The following is an 18,656-nucleotide window of genomic DNA, read 5'->3' as shown; positions in this document are numbered from 1 at the left end:
CGCACAGCCAGGGGCTTCCAGAGCTCTGCTGCACAATAGGAATTCCCCTGCTGGATTAACAAGGCAGTTTTTCTGCTGGTGTGGAGGAGAGAAAGGCCGGACCACCCCTGTTTCCAGTTCATGCTGACCCATCATGCCTGACTCACCTCCACACTGTCCCCTTTCACTCAAGGCATTATGATTGAGTCCACAGAGGAAGAGTGACATCATCTGTTGACGAATTACCGAGGTGAAGATTCAGACTAATAATCACAAGTTCATGGCCGAGGACAGAAAAAGAATGGTTCATGGTGGTTGCTCAAGAAGAAAGTGAAAAGATTTGCAACTTTTCTTTTGAATTCATGCATAAAAAAAAGACAATATTAAGGCTTTTGGGGGAAAAAAAACTTCACGGTTCTCCCACTAACTTTTTCCTGCAGCTCACCGGGGTCACGAGAGGACAACTCCATCCACTGATAAAAAACAGCAATAACAGGCTTTATGTATTTAGCCGGTAAGTAAAAAATGGCGTCATAATCCCACGATAATCGCTCCTTTTCTGAAACCGCAGGCCAGACAAAGAGCTTATAACATAAACATCGGAGGCCTAAAGGAACCGTACGGCCGCCCCACTGTAAATCTTGCGTCAGCGTTTGTTAGGAGAACCAGACGTTTTTTTCAAAAATGAAAACCTGAGTCAGCTCAACATCGCTGCAGGGCTGCACCACCATCACTCGGAAACACTTTGCTTTTTAAAAATGTTTTCACCTATTTAAGATGTTCGATGAAACAGCTGAGCGACCAAACTGCTGAAGTTATAAAAACACACGCTTCCTCTGTGGCAAAGCAGAATAACTCAATGATTCCATCTCGCTCTCACAAACACAACTCCACACATACTTAGTAACCATGAGCACATTCAACACTTACCAGCTGACTGGGATTGTGCGAGCTGAATCGGCAACGTCAGGCTAACAAATCACAACGCAGCTCTGAGGACTTGATGGATGATTTAAAAGGCGCCTTTGAGGCCTCACATTATTGGCTTCGCTGGCTGACGATTAAAGTTTCAAATGAAGCCGCTTGAACTTTCGCTAAGGTCCCTTGAATATATGTGAAGTGTGGAGCCCAGTAAATCCAAAAGCGACGCCCGTGGACTTGAGGATAAGGGTTTCTGCATGTCCTCCATTCAAATCTGATCAAATAAGCTTACAGTGTTTGCTGCGGGTTTGCCTGTTGGTTTTGAAATAGCCTGAAAGAGAGAGAACGGTGCAAACTCAGCTGATTCTTGTCACCGTGCATCTCAGAGCTCCATGATTGTGCGCCAGCCTTTTATTGATTCTCATCTCTCTTGTCTGTTTTCATTTCTGGTTGTGATTTACTGTACAAACCAGTCTTGGTGGTTTTTCTTTTTAATTTACGCTGTATCTGTGGACGGCACGGTTCTGATCTTAAATCGTGGTTTGGCTGAGTTTGCGTGTTCTCCACTTCCTCCTCCAGCTGGGATTGATTCCTGCGGCCCTAGGACCATTGTAGGTGTTCCTATTATTTGGACACTCTTTGTATTATTGTTATTAGAGGAAGTGAAGGGTGCATGCACATATTTACATTACAAACGTTATAAAGTTAATATAGGAAAATACAGTCCACAGAGAAGTATATAAACCTGGTCTGATACTAAGATTAACACCATTGAAACTTCTCTTCAAAGAGAAGAAACGATGACAACGCACAAATCACTCTGAGTTCAAACTGCCCACAACACTTACACATGAGAAAATATCCAATGGAATTTGGGCTTCTATAGCTCATGTTCTCACACAAATTCATATATATAACATACAAAATAATGCATTACATTTGTTGGACTGAATCTCTGTGAAGAGCTGTTGCCTGTCTGTCAGGAAGCCTCAACAAATTACAAACCCAAACACTCACCTTTCAGACGTCATGTTCACATGAGGAAACTAAAAAGATGGCTTAACATGTGGAAGAAAACCCCTGCACAATTGATGGGTAGACCCTGTTATTGAAACTTTGGCACCCTCATCGAACTTTGATACTTTGTGTTTCGCCACCTTGAAATGTGTATGTAGCCAACTTTACCCCTGAGGCTTCATAAAGTTATTTTAATTAAATACTTACAAATTATATAAAGGCAAGCAATTTAAATTTTCTTTAATTTAAAGAATTACACATCAAGAGGAACCGGCCTCAGAGAGAAAATGTCCATTTGAAAGTCTCCACCTCATCCTCCTGCCTGCTGAGAAGTGCACCATCAACCAGCACCACCCGCACTTTGACCGCACTCTGTGTATCTTGGATTTGAACAGTGCAAACCTCGGCCAAGCGGCTCTCTGGGGACTGGTTTAGCATTTTACTTCTACCCAACCACGTACTCGTCCTTATAGCCTGAGCTGCAGTGTCAGGTAAAGTAAATGTGTGTGTGCAGCGAGATAAAAACCATTAATCAAGAGGATAAATACGAAACACTTCATGCATTTTAATCATCCCCCGGAGTGTGTTATGTTAACTCAGTTTGACATTCCTCCCATTCCTCCACGGTTCTTCCCACGGCTGCTGCAGGAATGTTCACTTTTCTATTGGTAGTGGCTGCAGAAGCATAAAACTGTCTTTTTTTTATCAAACAAACAATATTCTCAATATCGAATAACCTCCCATGTTAACAGTTTTGTCCTCAGGCACCATTTCCTCTGTTTCAGATTGTTTTCCCATGTGGTTGTTTTTGTAAGTCTTAAAATTCAGAGACTTTGTTACTTTATAAAAATGAATTATGGGTTTATAACAGGAAACAAAAAGTTTCTAAACCCAAGACAGTATCCCGAAATTTGTGTTAATTTTTGCCTCCAAGTGTGGAAGCCCAATTCCTCCTGTGATAAAAAAAAAAGATAAATCGAAATTCTGAGATATCGTAAGTTGATTTATAAGTTGAAATAATGAGACAAGATTATGACAAGATTTTGAGTTCTTTATGTTGAGATCGTTGCCGTAAAGCCAGTATTTTGAATAAAGTAGGTATAAAATACTGGTAAGTAATTCAGTCATTATTTTTGAAATAGTTAGATTATTTTGTGCTAGTAGGTCAATATTTTTTTAGGATATCAAACATTTAGCTTAAGATGCTTAGTCATTATTTTTGAGTTGTTATGTCATTATTTTGAGATAACTCTTTATTCTGAGATAACTCACTATTTTGAGTTAGTACGTCAAGATTTTAAATACTATGTTGTTGTTTTTAGATACTTACTCATACGTTTTAAACACTAAGTTGCCATTTTGAGGTCCAAACTCATTATTTTGAGAACGTTTTTCTGACAAAGTGGCAGGAATGAGCTTCCATACCGATGACTGTTCCCTGTAATTACGTGAGTGGCTTTTTGACCAAAATGTCAGTCGGTCGGTGTGACAACTTCTTCTTTAGCGGTTAAAAGTCAAACCCCTCCACAGTTTGTCTCGGGACCCCGAACAAACACCTGGGGGTCCTGGGGTCGGCGGAGCGGCTGATCAGCTGTTGTGGATGCTGCGCACTGGAGGGAGGAGGAGGAGGAGGAGGAGGAGGTGCGGCACTGCTGCAAGTGAGGAGGAGGAAGAGGAGCGCTGTTGTTCCGTGGTCAGATCTGATCTCAGTGTGTCTCAGTCCACTCATTGAACTGCTGCTGCTGCTGCTGGAGGAAACGGGAGCTGCAATCCGAACCAGTTGCCTGCACTCAGAAACTTTATTTAAACTTTTTATTTTGTTTTGGACGGGGAAGTTGTTCGGGGGGGGTTTTATGCGCGGAGGAGAGCGAGGGACTGGAACGTAAAAAACTGTGACTGTCCCACGCTGCGAGCGAATGGAGAAGCACAAAGGTAAGAGGAGGATTTGTGTTTGTTTTTAACTTGTAAGCCAATGCATCAACCCACTGTGGACAACGACTGCTTTACACTCACACAACAATGATATTCTTGTTAAAAATGCGGCAAAGTCCTGCTAGGTCAAAATGACATACGGGTCATCATAGGACATTTAATATTATTGGATGCATTTGACTCATTTTTCATGTTGCCAGCTGCCAGATGTTTGGAGTTTTTGTTTTGGGGACACCACCACTAAAGCATTAAAATACTTTTACATGGTCTGCTAATTCTATTTTTGTGAATTGTGCTGTCAAGAAAAAAACATTTTACATATAATGGCTTTAAAGTTTGGTTACATACTTTTAATATTGATTATTAAGGAGCAATAGGTATAGGCTTGTTAGCCAGACAGTCCTGTCAGAGGAAGCTTCCTGTGACTCCTCACACACAAACAGAAACTATGTTGAATGCACCTCACTTCCATCAAGCAGATAAGATGTTTGTCCTCATCCTACCGGCCTCTTCCTCTGGCTGTAGAGCAGTTTACACTGCGGCCACTGATGATTTCCAATAGCAGCAACATTGTTCTCGGAGCATTCCTCGAATTCCTGTGGTTATTTGTCCATGAGGGATGAACAAGGCCGTTTAATACTTCCGGCTTGGCGCGTGGACAAAAGCGCTTGAGTCCAAATGTTGAAATTAGTCAGCAGATAATTGGGTGTTGGGATTTACGCACCTCGCCGTCTGAGCTGTCAAAGAAAAACATTTTGCACAGAGGCTAGTGAGGGGGGGGGGGGGGGGGAGTTATCTTTGGAGCTCAGTGCTGCAGGTCCCAGCTCTTTATTTGCTCTTAACCATGCACCCCGCCCCAGATTCTACAGCCTATAGGTGAAGCAACGCGTCGGGGGTGAAAACAATGCAGACAGTCAAAGTGGAGACACCAATCTTGATGCAAACATTCCCGTTCTCTGGCTGACTGGAAACGCTGGTCTGTTTACTCCCACGCTCTGACAGGGTAAACAGTCAGTGGGGTGAGCCGGCCAGACAGAGAGGTGTTCTCTGTGAGGGAATGGGTCACTGAAACAATTGACCAGACACACATTTTGAGAACTGATTTATTTAACATAGCTCTCATATCCTTATATAATATCCCTGTAAATCGTGTTGTGTTTGTTTTGTTGGTTGGATAAAACAAGTGATATGAAGTTGTTCTGAGAGACTGTGATTATTAATCAATCGATAATGAAAATAAGTATTAACTGGAACTAGAGAGGAAATGGTGTTAAAGCATTGCATCATGGTTATAGTGACCAAATTGATCACAGATATCAGTGGAAAAGTGATAATGACAACAATATGGACCAAATAACCGCATGGTGATTATCTTAATTCAAGATTGAGATGGTACAAACAACTGTCTGGGAATTCTGCTGCAGTAAATTGTGAAACCAGTTATCATTTAATCCATTACTGCAATCCTATACATATATCTCTGGAAACATGAAACACAACATTGAGATGTCTCCTCCTGACATCGACGAGCCTCGACCAGCAACCGGTGACATCCTGAGCAGCGAGGGCAGACTTGTGCGGTGAAAACTTCATCACAGAGATGGAGCTGGTGGGAGCTGGGCTGAGATATGGGCTGTGGTTTACTCTGTTGGCAGCTTGATGCAGCAGCACCAGGACACTGAATTAGATACTGACAGCCACAGGCAGTGAGCGGAGGGGGGTGCGCTAAAGGGAAACCTGGGAAACTTCAGCGCGGCCACAGTGACAAGGAAAGGCATTGTTTGGTGTTCTCTGGATCTGCCTCCGTGCTCCTCCGACCTGAGCTCATGCAGGTTCCATTCCAGAGAAACTCCTCCGCATCTCCAGTCCCTGATTCTCACACCTTCTGCCAGAGACGAGGATCAAATGAGTGAAACCGCCTGAAGCTGAGTTGAGTTTGAGTGGTGACCTTTGTTTGGGCCGTGATCCGACATTTTTTTGGTATCACTGCAGTAACTGAGCAGCTCAGACAAGTGAAGATCAGTTGTTGACCCACTTGTCATTTTGTATTGGGTCATCCAATCACAGTCCACATGCTAATGCTTCAGCCTGATTGTTTAATAATCTTGTGGCCTTTGCATGCTACTCTCCAGTAGTTATTACCCTCCCTTTCCTTGTCGATCACTTGTTTTGCTTTCCATGTTATTCCACTATGAAGCCCATCAGTTTCTGGGTAAGTCCATGTTGAGTTTATTGTACTGGCCCCAGTCTCTCTGCAGCTGTGCTTCACCCACTAGAGCAAAGGCATCTGTGATGGTGGCTCCTCTTCTTGCCTCAAGCGTCGGCCGCCTCCTCCAACAATGCTCCGATTCTGTGATCACTGGTAAAAATATAATGCAAGACAAATGAAGACGGACGTCTGTCGGTCTTCATTTGTCATTCAGCTGAGACACAAGCAGCTACTGTACAGTGTAAAAGTCGTCGGGCTCTGATGAATGGCGGAAGATATTGCAATTTTTCCTCCTTTAACATGTTTATGCGTGTTCTTTAACTGTTCCGTGTGTCCCGGTATCAGTTGAGCTTTATAGGGACTCAACTGTGGACAGGGACAAGGTTAGGGAGTCAGCGGGTTTAGTGGGTTTCACATCCCGTAAGCCCAGCCGAGGCGGGCTTAGATGTAGGCCACCAGGGCTGGCATGGGGTCTGCCAGTCCGCTCGTATGTGTGTGTGTGTGTGTGTGTGTGTGTGTGTGTGTGTGTGTGTCAGGGGCTTTGCTTGTCAACGGGGAGCGAGTGGAGTGCGGGTAATTCAGGAAGCTCGACCGGGCTATAAAAATGATGAAAAGAAAGACGGTCTTCCTGCTCTGTGGCAGTGGGGAAGGTGGGGGGGCTCAGTGCGAGTATGGCCATTTTTCGCCCTCTGGGTTTTGCTCTGGTTCCTTTTCAACACATCAAACGCTGCTTTGTTTATTGGATGCAGAAGTTCTGGATCAGACCTGGATTGTGTGTGTGTGTGTGTGTGTGTTTTTTTCTTCTTCTCAGCAGGTACCAGAAAGGAATCGGTGCTTAGAACAAGAGATCAGGAGCTTGTACACGTGTTATCCTGCACATGTGCACACTCTCCAGCTCTCACTCTCCCTGCAGCCACTTGTCTGTGGGTTAATAACTCAGCACAGACGCTTTCATGTGGCTGACTCTGAGGTGCGTTTCTAGTTAGTTCTCATTTGTCAGCAGCTGCTTCTTGTCTGTCGCTCTCTTTCTCATCAAGACAACACCGCGTTCCCTTGTTAAACTTCATTTTAACCAGGAACCGCTGATAGTTAATCCAGAGTGTGATGTATGCACCTCACACACCTCTGAGTACCTGGAGGACAGGGCGATGTCTTTGACTGTCGCTGGGGTCCTGTGGAGAGAGGAAATGTTTTTTTGGGGCGAGTCAGGAGAGGCAGATTTAAGGAGAGATGAAGGCAAGGTGGAACCACACAGAGCCTCCTCTGCCTCATGGCCCGAGGCTGACAGCTTCTTCGTCTCTGTGTGTGTTTGTGGGAAGAAGTTGTGTGTTTTGGAACGACGGGTGTGGAGTCACAATGCTGCTGTCATTTCCCTGGAAAACAGGTAGATAGGAAGTTTTACAGAGTTTACTTATTTCGATATATAGTTTTTTTTCGGGTGTAAAAATATCTATAAACCTGCAAGCTACTTGTTTCATTAGCACCTTGGGGGGAGCACAAAAAGCTGTAAACATAACATTGACATTGAGAGTATATGAAGATTGAATGACAGCTTCCCTAAAGTGAAACCTAAACATCGCCCCCTTGTGTCAGCTTGCAGTAGGGGTTAAACGTCACCAAGATGGCAGCACCTCTACTTGGCTTTTTTTGGCCTGATTTTTGTACCGAGGGAGGAAGTGAAGATGCGGCGTCCATCTTGATATACAGTCAAATCAAAACGATTACGAGCTTCAAAATCTGAGAGCTGAGAGAAACTGTGTCGTTTGGATAAGGAAAATGTGGGTTCATCAATCTTAACATAGAAAACTTTAATACTTTAAACTTTCACTTTCCATTTGTGTCACCGTTTGACATCATCAAGAAAAGCTTTTTCCGGTAACACTCATCTAATGTCTTTTCTCATCACTGTTAGCATTCCAGTGCATTTAAAACTGCCACACAGATTGTGTTAGTGGTTGAAAACAAAAAGTTAATAGAGAAGGATGAAAATATCACTGCACCACATTAATATCAGACATCGAAGTTTGACGACGGTGTCTCTAAAGCATCTCTATCCAATTTGTGAAAGTCTTTTTGTGGACCAACAGTCACACATAGCTCCTTTTCTCACTTCCTTCATCTCTGACCTTGGTGTGCACACACACGCACACACACACACACACAAACACAAACACACACACACACACACACACACACACACACACACACTTCCTGCCTCTAAGCCAGAGTGTTAAATCTCCAGCTTTAGTCTGCGCTCCAGGGACTATACAGTAACATGCGCTGCATTCTAATCAAGACAAAGTTGCTGAAGATTCACTGGGATTTTAGAGCCCATTAGCATGTTGAGCCTATAAAAAAAAACTGTCAGATTTCTCCAAGGGACTCGCTGTAATACTCAGTGTAACTGACGCAGCACAGATCTAAAGAAAGACAGGGGCAAAAAAGAAGAAGGGATTCGGGAAAGATGAGGCGTGAGATGAATAAAGGCAAGAATCAATTGGCAGAGGGATGATGAAAAGGGAGAAACTTGAGAGTAGTGAACTACAGTATCTGCGCCGTTGTAGGAGTTTAAACCCTGAGGTGGCTCAGCATTTTTGGATAAATCACACAATTAGACCAGTGCTAGTGTTTTAACATTCACTGTAACTCTGCCATCAAACTCTCTCTATTCCTTTTCCTTGATTTTCTTTTATCTTTTCCCTCAAATGACATGATTTTCACGGTTTCTCCCTTTTAATGACTAATTATTGCTCCAACTTTGTTAATATTTAATTGTGCCATGGCGGCACGCCTCAAGCATATTTTGTATTTCTTTTAATCTGCCAATCATAGCACTACATTACAGTAGTTCATTATGACAAGTCTGTAGATTTTCATTTCAACCCAACCCACGGTTTTCAGTGATTAGTTCCTGTTCTCTGTTTGAAGACATTTAAAAAAATACTGCAACGAGCAGCTGTGGTTTTTAAACCAGCAGATTAGGATGAGGATTCAGAATCCCCATAATCTGCTTTGTTATCAGAAAAGACATGTTAATCTCACTGCTACAATATATGAGCTTTAATTAGCTTCCAACAGATAAACACAATAAAGAACACTTGCCCTGTATGTATTTGCAGTATTGACTTACTCCTTTATTATTATTATTATTATTATTACTCTTAAATGTTCTATCTCTTATCTTGCTTTCTTCCTATACTTCTTCCTATACTTTTCCCTTCCAACTTGTGTCACCAGCAGAGTTCCTCCAGTGCTGCTATCAGACACAGGCGGACCATTCTTCTGAAGTCATCAACTCAACTTTTTCTGTCCAGGTCTCTATGGCAATAACACCAAAACACAGCTTGGATTGATCCATGCATGGCCACTCAGCCGCTGGCCCACCGCTGAACCCACAGCATGCTGCAGGGACACAAACAACAAGCGCCTGCCAATACAGCACAAACACCAATCAAGCTGATGCCTGACACGTTATTCAGGCGCTGCCATCAGCCACTTATCAGCTACTCTCACCAGAGCAGGGCCAGACTGGAACAAACCAATCATAAATGGCTCCGTCCTCGTCTTGTGAACGTTGGAACTGACGCTCTGTGTCATTCGTGGTTTTTTTTTTCTGAAGCAGAAACACCTTGAATCTGTGACGCAGGAATTCAAACCTTTCATTCTCGTGCTGTTGGTCACTGGTTCCAATTCTCCTTATTGCCAGCACTTCCCTTTAAGTGTAGTTGTCTCTGTGTCAGTCACACGATTAAAAATAGTCTCAGTTACAGGTGACGTTTGACGTTGGTTCATCTAAGAATCAGTTTTTCTTTTTAAATGGAATTATTTAAGTAAATTTACTCATTTACAAAAATCTCACATAGTATTTACCAACTCCAACCATACATTTGGCAGAGATGTCAAGTGTGTTTGTAAAACTAAATAACAATCCACCTCAAACTGCTGCAAGTGGCTCAGGAGGAGCAGTGGGTCGTCCACTGGCCTGAGCAAGAGTGGTTTGATCCCAGTCAGCTTCTCCAGTCTGCGTGCCAAAGTTTACTTGAGGCATTCACATTGAAAGTGAATGTCACAGTGAATGTGTGGAGAGAATGTGGATCAAATCGAAAAGCACAGCACATAGCAGCGCTGTGTGAGTGGGTGAGTGGGTGTAAAGCACCTTTTGAATGGTCGCTCAGACTTGAAAAGCACTATATACAATAAATTCAGTCCATTTGCCAGTTCATTTAGTTTCGCAGGGGAGCCACATAGCTTATATCACACCGCCAATTAATCTTCATTCGGAGTAATGGGGGTGGTCGTGCTGTAAGGTTTTTACGAGTTTACAGAATGCTCGCTGCAAGCAAAGGAGAACATTTTTCATCTGGCCGAGACAGTTAAGTCTGATTTAATGTCTTGTTATTACTGAATGATGTTAAACAAGGACACAGTGTGGAGATATGATGCTTACGGGTTCATCTTTCACAAATAAATAACGCAACAGGAGGTCAGACATGTTGGCAACAACAGGAAGATGTCAGGTCCATCCAGGTGAGGGGTGACATCTGAGTAGAGGAATAGGAGGATTGACATCTTGTATTAATTCCTCCTGGGATTTTGTTCAAGGCAAATCAACACCGGCGTAGGCTCTTATCACCAAAAGCTCACAAATCTCATTGTCTTTCAAGGGGACATCTTCGTTAGCATCTTGTACGTTTCATCCCGAGAATTTTAAATCGTTTAAGCTGGTGGTAAAAGTCTAAAAAGTAGTTTCCAGGTCACAGAATTAATCAAGAGAGGCTTTCTGGCCACATCTGTGTCAGCGATGCTCTTCCCCTGCAGCCAAGCTTTCTGCCTCCACAGTGATCAGGACCTGGAGAATGACCTCATGAGGACTTTGAATAAAAGTATGAGTGGACGTTTGCACAGGAGCACAGAAGAAATTACGTTTGTGTAGATATAACAGACCGCCTGACAGATGCTGTTATATAAAAGCTCAACAAGTGCAGCGTTCACTCACTGGACGTGAAGAAAACCTTGTGAGCACATCTGTGACTATTTTCGACATCTGCACCACATCCCAAAATATGACTGTGATTCAGAGGGTAGAGGAAGTGTCCCAAACAGACCTCAACCAGCAGCTCCCAGCTGAACAAGCAGGACGGGCCAGCTTACATTTCAGCCGCCTTTATTGCATCATCGGATGGAGGCAATATTAGGCTAAAATTTCACATTTCATCTTGCGTTTTGTTTTCTTTAACCCTCCACCCATTTGACTTTTTCTCCTCCAACACTGATCAAAGCCATAAAAGTGCTTAAAAGGCATCAGAAAAATTGCATCAGTGAAAAACTTGATATGTCCTGGAGCGTGAATTGATAAGTCGGGATTTGAGGAGCTGTTTTAAAAGTGGGAACGGATGTGGAGGGGGCGAAGCACCGATGAGACGATCAACACATGAAAGTTTAATTCACATGTGAGGACCAGTAAAATAGCGAGGGATGATAAATTCATAAAGATTCAGGGAATGTTTCTGCCGTTGAGAGGACGTGGGTGACAACTGGATGGTGAATTGACAAAATACGCGACATTTCTCACAGTGACAGTCCCAGGGTATCAGTTCAAAACTCAACCGAGTACAAGAGAAACGTCTGGGTTTTACCACCATATACCGAGAAAAGGCAGGAAAGCTGTCATATCCTTCTAAGAACGCTTCTGACAAGGCCCGCTGAGGCTGCTGTTGTGGTTTGTGGTGTCTCAATGGTCTTTAGAGCGAGTATATCGTGAAGGGTTAGTAACTTCCACGTCAGATTAAATTCACCCACTGCAGTCCAAACACCGATCCGACCAAGTAGCAGCAGTGTCCGAGCAACCGCGTTTAACCTGGACGCAATCTGACCGGAACGAGAGGCCACGTCTGCCTCGCTACTTTTGATAAGACGAAATGCCTGCAGGGCTCGTCTCCTCTCAGAGGCGGCCTGTCAGTGGTGATGCAGAACCTCAAGTCTCTCGGAGCAGGAAACGCTGCTGCCAGGATCCTGACAAGACCCCCTTGTTGCGCCGCCGAAGATTTGCTAAACTTTAACTCGAAGAAGAGAGGGAAGGACTCAAGTTGAATTCCTTCTCCTCACTGAATGCTCCGAAAGTACAAACCTTATCCTGAAATTGTCCATAATATGTGAGAATGCAAATTTCAGAGTCAGGTGCTCCACCAGATATTTTCCTGAACTTTTCCTCTGAGTCCCTGAGTAAAACATCCAGAAAGTGTTGAGGAGGAGACGAGGAGATTTCAGAGCTTCCCATTCACGTCCTTTTTCTCTTCATTGGTTTCTGGTTTGCAACCACACATATATCATTTGTGCATAATTGATTAATTGATTGATTAAAACAGTTTTTAATAAGACCTTGCCATCATCCCACTTCTCATCGGACAGACAGGAAACAAGCAGTTTTTTTTTAGGCGTTAACAAAAAGGACGTCTATTTGAAAGAATGAGCCTCTCTCCATCGACCGCAGCCTGGGTCACACAAGGTGAACAGATACGGAGGTTTACTCTTCAGGTTGGTACTGTTTACACACTTGGTGTAGAAGGAAACTGTTTCATATAATCTCTGCCATGATCCTTGTGGCTAAATTCCACTAAAACCTAAACCACCATGTTACCATGTCACAGCCACGGTCCAATACGAGCGGTCAGACAGGCTTTAAACAAAAAATCCTTCACGCTTTTATTCTTTTATTCTAACCTCAGGCCGTGTAAATACATTTAAATCTGCTATCTAGATCAGCTATCTTATCAAAGCACTATGTGAAAAATAGCATGTGTGTGTATAGCAAACAACAGGGTAGTTGTTTTCTTTGGGAATGGATCAAACCAGGAAGTGCAACCTCCGGCATGAGGAAGACAAAATTTCCCTTGTGTGCGTGATGTTGGCTTTTTTCAAATTTCAACTTGTTATTCAATCGAACCCAGTGGACTCTTGATTGTCTTCCTACCTGGCTTTTAGATTTCAATTCTTACAACAGTTAGAAAGTGGTAACCTGGCTGGCTGACGGCCTCTCGGATTCCTCTTGGCCACTCTACTGAAGGGGAATGTTTATGCTGCGGCGGCTGCGGCCGCTCACTGGATGTGCAGTGGGCGTCTGGCCAACCCCGTGGCCTGCAGAGACGGGCCCGCTCCAGACCTCCCTGTCCTGTCAGCTGACCAAGTTTCCCAGGGTCCCCCAATCCGAAAGGCCATCTGAGTCAACCTCTGCAAACACACACGGAGGAGAAGCTGGGGGGAAGTGTTTAGATTCGTACCGAGTGGCCCAAAACATTAGCGGCTAAACAACAATTAGAAAAGTAATGAAAGTCAATGTGTGTGGTTTTAAATCGTGACAGGGACGTCTCGACACAAAGAGGAGAGAACGCTTCTGAGACTTTAGAATTGTCTAAGCTTGTTTTAATTACTTCACATCCCCTATGTGTGTGTGTGTGTGTGTGTGTGTGTGTGTGTGGGTGTGTGTATGTTTTCCATGCTGTAGGTCCTCCTCACATGGGGCCTCGTCAGCAGAAGTTGACTCAGCACGAGTAGGAGTCATTAGAGAAAAGTTTGCTTTACCTCGAGGAAAAGCCTCTCAGCGTCTCCTGAAGGCAAAGCTTACCAGGGCCTGACGCCTTACGTTGCAGAAAGATTTCCCCCTTTGCTCGGAACTGTTAAAGTGTGGGAGTGTGTGGGAGCTGGGGGGGGGCAGAACCACAATTCCCTCTGAGTCCTGGATCGTAGCGATGAGTTTGAGCCGGAAGGAGCCACTAGAACAGACGCTCTGACAGGTTTGATAGAGTTCAGACGTAGAGGAGCAAGTAGCTGTAATAGTTTAGAGGATTTTATTTGATCTAGAGTCAGACGATTTTCACACTGAAATTTGTTTTTCTAAAAAAAAGTTAGTTTAAATTAAAAAAGCTGATGAGAAAGTCAATACCTATACTTCACCTTATAACGACAACAATCCAAGTTTCAAGCTGGGGACACACAACATGGCCGACTTTCCTGCCTGACAAACTACTGACCTTTAGAGGCATTTGACGTTTTCCATTGGACAGTGCCAGGCTAGCTGTTTCCCTCAGTTCCCAGTCTTTATGCTAAGCTAAGACAACAGCTTCTTGGCTCCTGGCTTCGTATTGACTGCAGCAAGCAATTAAGAGATGGCTTTTTTCAAAATGTCAGACTACTGAGAGTAAAATACTTTAGCGTGGTTTGGCTTAGGGTTTAGTTAAATTAATCAAAATAGCCAAACTACTGTATACTGATGCTACTCATACCTAGCTGATTGAAGGAAATTTAATTTAGATGGCTCTTGAGCTTGAATGTCACTGCTTGAATGTAACTGCTGTTAAATCTATTTTTAACGTGGCTGTGGTACATCTGAGACATCCAGACAAACCTGTAAGAAAGCATACATCACACGTTCTGGGGGGATTTGACACACCACCACTGTTTGCCCCACCTTTCCCTTTATAAAGTCTTTCTTCTTCACTTCCCTTGTGTCTCATCTTCTGCTGAAGCGCTCACACACTGAGGCCCACTGTAGCAAGGGGCCCATTCATGAGGCCGGGCGAGAGCGAAAGGGAAACACAAAGAGCTCCCCTCACAGCGGAGAAGGCTGTGAGCTCAGCCCTGACCCCTGAAGGATGTGTGTGGGACGCACCCAGACGCACTGGCCCCGCCGACTCGGGGCCCGGGCTCCTCCCACCGCTGGACTTGACCTTTCGCTAAACTCACACGGCTCCCAAAACAACCTTGAAATAAGAACTACAGCTGTCAATAGCCAACGCAAGAGAGACAAGAGGGAATGACATATAGAGTCTGAATGTTTATCGACCGCTGCCAGCTGAAAACCTCCGCAGAGCTTCTCCCATGTTAAATGTTGGCGTGTGGCGTGCTATTTTTCAATGCTGGAGCCAAACAGTGTGAGTTCAACAGCTAGCAAACCAGCCGCTGGAAGCAACGGTGAAAGACACATCATCGACTTGAACTCGCTGCCCTCGGCCGTAAATTAAAGCACAATATTCTGACGATTTCTGGAAACCTCGGGAGGTTATTTTTGTATTGCTCATGGCTGCTCTTGCTGATGGGAAAGCCAATTGCTTTTATAGCTCCTGAAGGGATAGTTCACCCCAAAAATGAAAATACCAACATTATCTATTCACCATTATGCCGATGGAGGGGCGGGTGAAGAGTTTGGGTCCATAAAACACTTTTGGGGTTTCATGGTTAAACAGCGTTGCCGCCAAATCCGATACAATTGAAGTAAATGGTGACCACTTCCTCAAACGTCAAGAAAACAGAAAAGCAATTAATAATAATGCCTCCATACAGCTCCTGTGGTGTTACCCAAGTGTCAGTAAGCCCGACATTTATATTTGACTCGAAAAAGCCGAATTGACACCATGTATTAGCTTAATTGTCGGCTGTCCAACCCTCCATCGGCTGAGTAGATAATGAGTGCATTTTTATTTTTGGATGAACTATCCCTTTAATATTTCCACGCCAAGACTTTTTTTATTTCTGTCTGTCTCTCTTGTGCTTCCAGTGCTGGACCAGCTCCTCATGGAGCTCCACCGCTTCCTGCTCATCCTGGACAAGGAGACGCTGAGCGGGAACGCCACCGTCCAGAAGGGCCTGCTCGCCGACATCTTCCACTCCTACAGGGCCTCTAACGGTAAGGAGGGAGAACTCAGAAGCTGAACAAAGAGTGGGTGGTACTTTAAATCTATGTGCAGTATTTGCACAGTGCGACAGAAAAATAGTTTTCTTTTTTTTTTAAACTGTGGATTAGGCGATAAACTCTCTGGCTTAGTTTACTAAAGATGAATTATCATCTGGAAAACATCCACTGTATCAAGTGAGCTCTACTGATGTGTGCCAGACCAGTCAGTTAATAATGAGGAGTGACTCATGGCCAGAACTCCCAACTCTTAAAACTTTGGCAGTGAAGAAATAAAAGGAAAAGACACTGATAATGTCCCTTTTCTCACTTCAAACCGATTTTGGTGAATATTCTAAAGCATATATTATGTATTTACTGACAAACGTGACTCAAAACCAAAACCAGGGTATAGCAGGGGGAGTTTGAAACAGACCTGGTCATGTCATGTATGTGAGGAAAACAACATTCGAGGAAGAGAAAGTCAATCCTTCTTGTATATACTTTAGTGGTAGAATTTAGTGGTAAGTATATATTATATTATTTTGTATTATGTATATTTACCACTAAATGGTGTCTTGTTGGTGTCAACAAATTAAACTTCTAGCAGTGTAATTATATTGCAAAATTGCCCCAAATTAGTAAATACAAATAAACTGAGAACAGACTGTGACTGCATGGATCCATGTAGATGGTTCAAAGGTCAAAGGCATTTCTTATTTTCCCAGACTTTTATATAACCAGATTTTCTTTTTTATTGGAAGACAATCTCATTCCTTGAAGTGATAAAATCTTGCCTGCTCTGTTATGAGTTGACGTTCACCTCCCGTGAAGGCTGCAGAATATCTGAGAGTTACCGTGGAATTCCACCTCTACGAGTACATGTGTGTATTTAATTACATTTATCCACCTCTACGAGTACATGTGTGTATTTAATTACATTTACGTACTGGGGCAGCACATTGGTGCAGCGGTTAACACTGTGTGCCTCACAACAAAAGCATTTGAATGCCGGTCTCACCTTTGCACGTTCTTCCCATATCTGCCTACATTTTCTTGCTTCCTCTATTGCAGTGAGATTACATGACAGTTACATAGGTTGAGGTTTAAAGCTAAAAAATGTTAAACCATTAAAAAGTTGTATCTCTCAGCGCCTCATGTAACATGTGGCGATGCCCTACTTCCCCCCAGAATTCACTGAACTCACATCCTTGGCAGTTATAATGCAATTTCTGAGAGAAGCTATTAAACGACCCGCTCTGGTATTATTTTAAAACTCCCAGTAACCACCATGTAATAATGATATATTCGCAAACTTGGATTCACTTATACATTTGGGGGCTTTTTATCCCATTTTGGTTGCTTAATACCACTTTGTGGTGAATTACTTAAATATCTCTACCTCCCTTGTGAGATTACATTTTTTTATTCTGTGAATGATTGTGGTTCTAGGTTTGTGTTTACAAGTTGGGTTAAATCCAACCGAGTGCCTCCTGCTCCATCATCGAGTGATGCATGGATTGTTAGCGTATCCTGTCAAACAGCTAATGACAGGTTTATTTTTCTAACTCACTGGCTCTAACGGTCAACATGAAAATGGGCCAACTGCCGGTGAGCTGATGGGATTTATGGAGCCTGGGAGTCAGTGAGTTAAACAGGGAATCAGTCAGACAGTGGTGATCCTCCACTACCGGATTTATAATGAATTGGGGATAATGAGTGACACAGACGTTTACATGGACATAAATATTCATATAATAACTAAATTAAGACAATCAGAATAAGACACTGCAAACTCGCACTTGGAATAAGCAATAAGCAAATTAAGACATAGGGAGTAAAACACCTTACACAGTAATAAACACATATTAATCCAAATAATGCTTTATTCTGAAAAAGGTCAATGGTCGTATAATTGGTGTCAATGTAAACGTAGTCACTGTTGATCCCTCAGAAACCTTAGCTCGGTGTCATCGTACAGAAAAGACCTGACCCGAGATCTTTTGCAGTGTCATAACAGCAGCCTACAGGATATTTGAGTGAGAGAGACAACGTTTAGCTTCTTCTTTCTCCACCAGTCACACTTAAACACACAAAAGCAGTCATGCTTTTCCATGTTCAGCTCCTGGACCTGTCTCTGCATACTTCCTCCTCTGGCTCCAAGCTGTATCATTTTTCCGAAGCTGCATCTATCCTCTGGGGGATGCTCACTTCCTTTGAGAGGCACTTTATAAATAGCATTTCATCTCTGTGCCCCCCCCCCCCCCCCCCTAAAATCTGGTTTCACTGTACAGGCAAAACATTGTTTCACTCTGCTGTTGTTTGATTTCACCACACGCTATTTATTTCAAAGGGAAGGCCTTCTCTAGAGTATCACCCAAGGTTAGCGTTTTGTTTGATTTCCTCTCAGGATACAAACTTAGTCAGCTAAAATATTTGAGTCGGTGAAACAACCCTTCCTCAAAAAACATTGCTGCAGCTCCGGTACAGGTTTCAGTGACCGGCTGGATTCTGCCTGGCCGGGTTCCCTCCTTGAGAAGAGGAAATCGTTCAAACTGTTATGGCAACTCTGCCTTTGCCAGCTTGTAATCATTCCACCATTTTAGGACCCGACATTAAACCAAACACAGCACATTTCTTACTGAGCTGACTTCAGCACGGATACATCACTCAGGGTTTTATCATCTCCACTTATTTGCTGAGTGATACAATTGTTAACACTGACCTGTAAATATTTAGACACGACTCCTCTGACCATGTAAAGCACATAATTTACCTATCACTGGGCTTCTATTGCAATCACAGGAAACACCAACTATAAATATGTAATAATAACGATAATAAGACTTACATTTATAACATATTATTACTTTCACTTTAATTAAATAGTAATTTCTCTGATTTTGATGTCTATAAAACAGAAAATCCTATTGG

The 18,656-nt window shown here is 43.2% G+C and overlaps 1 protein-coding gene across 4 annotated transcripts in view; it reads left to right on the top strand.

Annotated features, from left to right (window-relative positions):
* The first annotated feature begins 3,607 nt into the window (after nucleotides 1-3,607).
* afap1l2 (actin filament associated protein 1-like 2) overlaps nucleotides 3,608-18,656 on the top strand; it is a 33,880-nt gene continuing 18,831 nt past the window's right edge. For 3 of the 4 annotated variants that reach the window (XM_062414302.1, XM_062414301.1, XM_062414300.1), the window contains exons 1-2: nucleotides 3,609-3,849; nucleotides 15,609-15,737. In XM_062414302.1, the coding sequence (XP_062270286.1) occupies nucleotides 3,834-3,849; nucleotides 15,609-15,737 (145 nt within the window). In that variant the 5' untranslated portion in view covers nucleotides 3,609-3,833. Of the gene's footprint in view, nucleotides 3,850-15,608; nucleotides 15,738-18,656 lie in introns of all 4 variants that reach the window. The other variant, XM_062414299.1, reaches the window with a different exon arrangement.

Source organism: Platichthys flesus, chromosome 20, assembly GCF_949316205.1.
Source record: "Platichthys flesus chromosome 20, fPlaFle2.1, whole genome shotgun sequence".
NCBI classification, from domain to species: domain Eukaryota; kingdom Metazoa; phylum Chordata; class Actinopteri; order Pleuronectiformes; family Pleuronectidae; genus Platichthys; species Platichthys flesus.
The sequence above is the reverse complement of the archived record's forward strand: the minus strand, read 5'-3'. Positions and strand labels throughout refer to the sequence as shown.